Raw genomic sequence first — 8291 nt, forward strand, 5'->3', positions numbered from 1 at the left:
CCACCAGACACCCCCAAGTGGGCTGAAAGTGCCTGCAGCAGGGAGCACCGGCCATGGGGCGGGCGAGGAGCTGCTTTTCTCCGTGCAGGGAAGGAGCCCAGGGAAAAGCTGAGTGTGGGGGGAAAAGCGGCCCCTCCCCCACCCCATGGCCAGCGCTCCCTGCTGCAGCTGCTTGCAGCCCGCATAGGGCGCCCTTCTCCCCTGCCCACCTTACCTGCGGTTCCAGTGCAGGGCAGCCACGTGCTCCCAGCCCAGAAACCCTGGCTGGGGCTTCCGGCTGGGAGGCGGCAGAATCACCACTGCTACAGCCCCAGGAGGCTCCCAGGACCCCAGGTAAGGCTGGCCCCACCCTCTACTACTGCCCCTGGGAAAACTTTCCACACACCAGGGGGCACATGACACAGGTGTGGATGCAGCCTAGGATTTCATATTTGGTTTGACCTTCATCATGAGTCTGAAGTCTCTTTCAGTCACTGGTCTCTAAAATGAAGTCTGCATCCTATAAGTATACCCTACTATTTTGTTGCTGCTGCTGTTTTTTCCATTGCAGCTTCATAACGCCATACTTGAAAAATACATCTGAACATTATATATTTCAACATTATTCAATGAGAAACTGCAAAATTGTATGTCATTTGTTACAATTAAAATAAAAAGCATAGGCACTCACTGGCTTATTATCTGCGATTTCCCACTGTGGAAGTTGCAGCTGAAAATCCTCATAAATTTTTCCAGCATACTATTGGCCATGACATTCTCTTTCCTCCCCATCCCTCCTCGCCAAATTATGTGTTTTCATATTCCAATCAGAGCTGTTGTTTTCTGAGGGTATAGACAGATGTAACAATTGTCCTGGTATCAAGGGAGACCATTACAAACTGTTATGATGAATGTTCATGATTCTGTAGTGATATAAGCATAGCACAACCGCTCCTACTTTAATCCTGATTTATACAGGATCAAGTTAGGGTTTAGCTGATTTAGCTGACTTGCATTGCTACAGGATCTTACACATGTAACATTAAGATTACAACAACTGCATGCTTCAGAGCAGCAGCTTGGTCTTTCTTTCTAAGGGGCTAAAATATGTTTGTCTATATCTTGAAACACTTGGAACACTGATTAATCATTTTGTCTCGTTATCTCAAGTAGTAGAACTGCATTTACAGGAATAACACAATATATTTTTTGAGTGCATTTAGATTTTTGGTATTGCTGACAGATACTAAAAGTCAGTTACATAGCTCCTGGATAACCTTGTCTATGATTATCTTGATAAAAAACAACTTAGTGAATCCTCTGGTTCAATTTGTTGCCCATGCAAGGAGAACCACCTCAAGGGGCTAAAGAGTAAAAGTCAACACTGATTTAAACTCAACAAATTGACTGCTGTTGAGTTCATTAAGTAGCAATGCATAATAAAGTCCACCAATTTAGTTCAGAGATGTATTTGGTAGCCGTGTTGGTCTGAGTAAAAAAGAAATGCAGAAATCCAGAACTCTTGGTTCAAAGATGCTACGTCTTATTAGACCAATTAAGAAATCGCAAAAAATGTCTTTTTCTGCAAGCTTTCGGGCTCTCGCACCCTTCATCTGGCTCAAGGAAAATTAAAGATGGTAAAAGTCTCCACACGGCTATTTCATAAAATGCAACTGAATCTCTACTTTCTAATTCTGTGTTATTAACAGAGAAAAAGCCCATCTCCATCCTCTCTATAATTGTTGTTCAGGTATTTGAAGACTGTTAATCAAATTCCCCTTCAGTCTTCTCTTCTCCAAAGCAAATAGCCCTGTCAGCCTTTCCTCAAAATTCATGCTTCCCAGGCATCTAATCATTTTTGTTGCTTTCTGCTGGACTCTTTCCAATCTGTCCACATCCTTTTTGAAGAGTGGGACTCAAACTGGACACAGTACTTTGGGTGAGGCCTCATCAGTACTGAATAGAGCAGAATAATCTCCTGCTATACACCCCAGGATGCTGTTGGTTTTTGTTTTTTGCAAGAAGAGCACGCTGTTGATTCGCATTCAGTTTATGCTCCACTGTAACCCCTAGATCCTTCTCCCTGCAGTACTGCAGCCTTGTCACCATTGCCTAGTCTGTATTTGTGCATACAATTATTCTATCCCAAATGCAGGACTTCGCACTCATCCTTGTTGAATTTAAGCTAGTTAATTTCAGACCTTTTTTTTTCCAAGTTCACCCAGGTCATTCTGGATCCTATCCCTACTCTCTAGAGTGTCTGCAACTCCACCCAACTTGGTGTGACCTGCACATTTGCTAAGGATGCACTCAATACAATAGTCCAAATAAATAATGAAGATATTGAACAATACCAAACCCAGGACAGACCCCTGGAAAACCTCACTTGAAACCGCCTCTCAATTAGACTTTGAGCCACTGATGACCACATGTTGAGCACAATGATCCAATCAGTACTGTATCTACCTTACAGTACTTTAGTCTGTATTTAATCTGCATTTCAAATGCTTTTCAATGAAATGAGAATGTGATATTATCTATATAAGGACAGGAATTACATTCTATTTTTGCAATTTATTATATCCACAGTCCATTTAATCAAAATATAGATTGTGATGAATGGGAGGGGAGGGTAGTTCAGAAAGAATGCAGTACAATAGGCTCTCTAACAATAACTATAACATTTGGTCTCTGATAACTCGCACAGCAGCAGTCAAATCATATTGATGTGCTATAACATGTGCAGTAACAATGACAATAGTTTATATACTATTGATACTAAAGATGGCTGTTAATTTTAAAGTGTGCAAATTGAAAGTGGGTACACAGTAATAAAATTAAAAAGAGGTAATAAACACCTTGCAGAACATAATACAAGGCTATTTCATAAAATGCAACTTAATCTCTACTTTCTAATTCTGTGTTATTAACAGGACCACTTGCCCTTTCCTTTGTATTTAATGGCATTTGGTTTTAAAAGCATATTTACTTTCTTTCAGCAATAAATTATTTTAAAGGAATGCTGTCAAGGCTGGTGGCTAGTTGGAGGGGGGAGGGGGTTGTTTGTTTTTAATTTATGCATATCAGCTTCCCACAGCTATAGCTGTTCTACATTGAGACTAAATCCTACAAAGAAGAAAAGGAACTGAGACTGAAAAAAAAAACCTTGCAGAGGTTTGGATGTGGGTGATTGCTTCTTACATATTTATAACTAGAATATAGTTTCAGGAGAGTTCTGCATTTCTTATGCCCCCAAACTCCAGTTGAAATGTAATGGGTGAGAGTTTTCAGCATGGAAGAGCTTACAGGGGTACTCTTGCCCTCCTTCAAAAATAAATAGGTTTTGATCCCTCCTATTTATTTTTATCCCTCCTATTTATTTCCCCACTTTTTGCTCCTCTTCAAATAATAGGTACTTTAAATTGCAATATATTGATCAGGATTTGGAGATCAAATTTTTACCACTTCTGAAGTCAAGGATGCTTTCAGCCTTTCAGCTTTCACTATTCAATAGTCTTTGGAAAAGCAGGCAGGTAAACTTAAATGGGACTTTTTTGTTTACATTTCAATTTGGTTTGATAAAATGGCTCTGAACTTTTGACTTTCAAACTGATTTATACAGTAATATGCCAATGTTAAGAGTAGCAGTTTATGCTGCTTCTCCAAATTTAGCCAACAATAAATTAGAAAATAAATTAAGGAATACAGAAAAGCTAAGATACCTGGTTCATATTTATCACTTGACTATCTGCCAAACAAAGCTTGATCTTTTGCTAACTCTAGCTTACTACATTTTGCAATACATGGTAAGCAAAGATCCTACTTCTGTAACAAGCACATTCTGACAATATATATTTTATGGAATAAATATACAATATATTCAGTTATAGATTTCTATAGAAGAGTAACTATAATAGATACAAGCAATACCTACATTTAAAAATACAGTTCTAGGTTTCCCTACCCTTACTACTAATAAAATTAAAATAGACCTAAAACTGCTTCACTCTATTAATGCATAATAAAATATATGGAGACACCAAGAGTAAAAAGCCAATTGCTTCTACAAACTGAATATTTTATAAATATAGTAACTTGCTATTTTCAGGAAAAAAATTGGAAAATTATTATAAACTGGAAGTCAGATTAAAACAACTCCTACAATATATAGTACAAAGAGATTGTGAAATGAGATGTGTGAATTTGTTTTATATCTTGTGACCAAAATTTGGAACTGATGCAGTTTGGTGTATAGACTACAAGTTGTACAACCCTGGAAATTAACTGTAGAGAAAGTTTCCTCCCTTACTAGCAGCTAGTCTTGACCTCCTTAAACAACCATCACTTACTACAGTGAGCAAATGGACGCAAGGTTTGTCCAGGGTAAGGAGCACAAGACAAGAACTAGAAAAGTTATTCTGATGCTCCAGACTCCTCTACATTTCCTTGTGTTTACTTACCATACTGCTCATTAGCAATAAAGTCACTGAAGTCTGGTATCTGAGATTGCAGTGTTCTGAAGAGCCTTATCAAGAAAGTACCATGTTTATGGCTGTCTTGCTAAGTTATTCTTACATCATTCATTCATAGCTTTCAGATAATTACAGTTACTGTGTTCCCATTGTTGTTTCCTTTTACTCTGTGCAGGAGTGCTGAGGCACAGATTTGATTGCTTGGTTACTGAATTCTTGATCTAGATTTTTTTTTTTTCCTTGAGATTAACCTGAAATTAAACAAACAAACATTTCTCAGAGTTAACAAAACAATTTGAGGAAATAGGTCACTAACATTCTTCTTCCTTCCTCATCACCTAAACAATAATTTTGCTTCAGTAATATCTTACCTTTTGAACTAAAAAATTTAGGGTAAAATGGTGTTTAAAGTTTAAATGGAACCTTCATATTTGAATTTTGGTCTTTTTATGATTAATGCTTCCTGCAATGGTACAATTTTAAGCAGCAGAACAATTTACTTCACAAAAGTTAACGATTTTTACCTGAGAGGGGAAAGCAGGAATCTTGACTAAGACTCTCAGAATAAGGCTTTTCAAGTAAGATTCTTGTCTCGTATGTAAAGCCTCAATAAAAGGCTTTCAGGTATAAGAAAAAAAAGTTAGGGTTCAGGATTGGGAGGCCTAGGATCAAATCCTTGCTCAACAGACTTCCAGTGTGACCTTGGGCAAGTCCCTTTGTCATAAATCCACAAAGGTGTTTACATACTCAACTCTCATTGATTTCAGTGAGAGTCTGGCACCTGATGTCTGAGGATCTGGGCCTTGGCTTTTTTTGTGCCTCTATTTCCCATGTACAAAATGGAGTATAAAATAAGATCAGGGTAAGTGAGGGGAAAAAAAACAAACATGAAAGATGCCATTAAGGGGCTCAAATTCTACAATGATCTTGGCCATATGAGCACCTATAGCAGGGGCAGGCAAAATATGTCCCACAGGCCAGATCCAGCCTGCTAGTCCATTCTATCTGGCCTGTGGGGCCCCTAAATTTTTTTTTTTTTTAAATTAATATTTCTCTGCTTCTGGCTGCCTGTCAAAGATGACAGGAGTCAAGGACAGTAGGACCCAGGGGGAGCCAGCAGCAGGATGCAGCAGCCCAGCCCTACCCACCCCCAGCCATTCCCCTGCCTTCCTGCCCCGGCACTGCTCCAACACCACATGGCTCCTGCTGCATGGCATGGGCCCGCTCCAGTACCCCGGTGTGTGTGTGTGCGTGTGTGTGTATTCATAGGGTGAGTCCCACATGCATACCCCACCATACACATGTGGGACTCGCCCTATGAACACACACACATATACACACATACACACCGAGGTACTGGAGCGGGCCCATGCCACCATACACATGTACCCACACTCTCCCTCGTGCACCCCACCATACACATGTACCCACAATCACCTCTATGTACACTACACAAACACATGTAAACCAGGACAAAAATATTTTTTGAAATCAAATTAATGAATGTTTGCTTTTTAGAATAAATTTGGTATTTTTCTGGTTCTGAGATGGCAAAACCCCTTGCTGAAAGGAGTACTTCCGGGGGCAAGGGGAGGGACTTCTGGTGGCAAAGGTCAGGAGTTAGGGGGTGGGACTTCTAGTCACAAGATGGCAACCAGGGGATGGGGCTACCCATGTGGCCCTTGACAGCTTGCCAAAACTTGGTAAGTGGCCCTTCACCCGAAATAATAATTGCCCACCCCGACCTGTAGGTGAAGGAAACATTCCCTACCAAGTTCAAAGTAGGGATCGTAGCAAAGAATTGTTACTTTTTTTTACTAGCACACTTTTTCTTTTTTAATGTAAGGTGTCCCAGAAGAATACTAACTTACTGTTTACTCTTCCTTGTGCATAAGAAAGAGAGTTGCATATCAGGTATTGATTTCTGGGTTCTGACTTGGAAAAATGGCTTCAGAATTTGATGCGACACATCCCCTATTTTTAAAATGCATTTTTCTGGGGGCACAGCAAATAGAAGTCTACCAAGTGATGAGCAACCTTCATTCCCCATTGCAGTCAATGCTTATCAGCTGGCAAGAGGTGCACAGCCAAAAGCAAGGCCAATGAATACTCTCACCTATGACATATGATTTTGCTGTGTCGTTTGCTGCTGTTGCTGCTGCTGCTGTTGAATTAGCAACTGCTGTTGCTGCCGGCGTCGTGCTGTCCTCAGTTTTTCAAAGCGAGCTTCCATCTCTTCCAGCACTTTGGGTGTGTAGCGTACCACTAGCTTTACACTATCCTTAGCAGCTTTCAAAAGCTCCACTGCCTTTTCATGGTGCTCGCCTTCCACACTCTGAAAGCCAGAAGGGAAGAATTAGTTGTCAAGATACTGACTCTTCTTGCACTTGCTGCCATAGAAACTGTCAGATGTTTAAGCTGTTTTCCTTTTTTTCCAAGTGGTCATTAGCAAGACAAAATAATGCAAATAATATTTACACAACTTTGGGATCTCATCTGTCTTTGCAGTTTAAATATAGCCCATTTTGCTTATCGGTAGCATTTCCAATGTAAAAATGAGCTAAATTCTGATCTATACAGAAACAGGGAGGGAACTTTATAAATGTACTCAATGGCTACATACACATGAATGTGGACACTTGGTTCCGCGGAACAACGAGCAGTGGGACACCCTGTGCTGCTGATAGTTGTTCCTCTGTGCCACACGCCCTCTGACGCATGACAGGTTACCCTGGGTGGAGTAGGAGAGGTTGGGGCCAGCATTGGGCTGGCCCCAGCAGCCTTACCCGGCTCTAGCAGTGGAGATCCTGCCACTTGGAGCCTGAGTGGCAGCTGGAATGTGGTTCTGGCTGGCCAGGCTCTGGTTCTGAGTGGTGCACACTGCCCCTGTGTATGCTGCTCCACTATTTTTTTGTTTGTTTGTTTTGTTTTGTGTGGGTTCTTTGACCCTTGGCTATCCAGGGGTCAAATCCTCCCTACCCCCTGTGCTGCTCCCCTGCAGCATGGAGAACAGCCAAATGTGCAGTATGTGGCACCGCAGATGTGGTGCCATATACTGCATAGCCACACTTATCTGGATGTGGCCAATGGTTTTAATTCATAAAAAGAAAATGCAAGAACTACTGAATTCCAGAAAAGGTGATCAAACATATTACATAAACAACTCTGAATTTTGCTATCTGATAAGGAAAAAAAGGAATATGATGAGTCTGAGTATGTATGTTTAATACAGATAAGAGGGGGCCTGGGAATGGCTCGGTAGTAGCCTTTCATTTCTTAGGCCCTAATCATGCAAGAGTTCTATACAGGACGTTAGAATTTAACTTGATGTATGTGAGCACACCCACAAAAATTCAGAAGCTATGCATGTATTTAGAATTTAAAAGGACAGCCTCATACTTACGGATTTTACTGAACTGGAGTTAGGCTGGCTAGTACATGTCTTCAATTAATCATTTAGCTAGTCGTCTTTGCAAGATGAATTGTTTTCCCTATCTAGCTAGTAATATATATTGAAAGTGGTATCAAACTACACCAGATACCACCAGAAGAGGAGAAGAGATTGATGTCATATATCTTGACTTCAAAAAAGCCTTCGATCTGGTGTCCCATGATCGCCTCTTGGAGAAACTGGCCAATTGTCGCCTTGGGTCCTCCACGATCCACTGGCTGGAAAATTGGCTCCGGGGTCGGACCCAGAGGGTAGTAATCGATGGAAGTCACTCATCGTGGTGTCCTGTGACCAGTGGGGTCCCCCAAGGCTCTGTCCTTGGACCCATACTGTTCAACATCTTCATTAATGATGTGGACACTGGAGTCAGAAGCAGACTGGCCAAGTTC

General features: G+C 41.0%; 1 protein-coding gene and 1 long non-coding RNA gene across 4 annotated transcripts in view; one reads left to right on the plus strand and one right to left on the minus strand.

Annotated features, from left to right (window-relative positions):
* LOC112547961 overlaps positions 1-8291 on the plus strand; it is a 67548-nt gene that overhangs the window by 30797 nt on the left and 28460 nt on the right. The gene's annotated exons all lie outside the window — the stretch shown is intronic.
* LIN7A (lin-7 homolog A, crumbs cell polarity complex component) overlaps positions 1902-8291 on the minus strand; it is a 35264-nt gene continuing 28874 nt past the window's right edge. Inside the window, exons 4-5 of the mRNA XM_006035397.3 lie at positions 6568-6786; positions 1902-4702 (exon numbers count right to left, since the gene is read on the minus strand). Of these exons, the coding sequence (XP_006035459.3) occupies positions 6568-6786 (219 nt within the window). The 3' untranslated portion in view covers positions 1902-4702. The remainder of the gene's footprint in view (positions 4703-6567; positions 6787-8291) is intronic.

This window comes from Alligator sinensis, unplaced genomic scaffold (genome assembly GCF_000455745.1).
Source record: "Alligator sinensis unplaced genomic scaffold, ASM45574v1 scaffold672_1, whole genome shotgun sequence".
In the NCBI taxonomy this organism is placed as follows: Eukaryota; Metazoa; Chordata; order Crocodylia; family Alligatoridae; genus Alligator; species Alligator sinensis.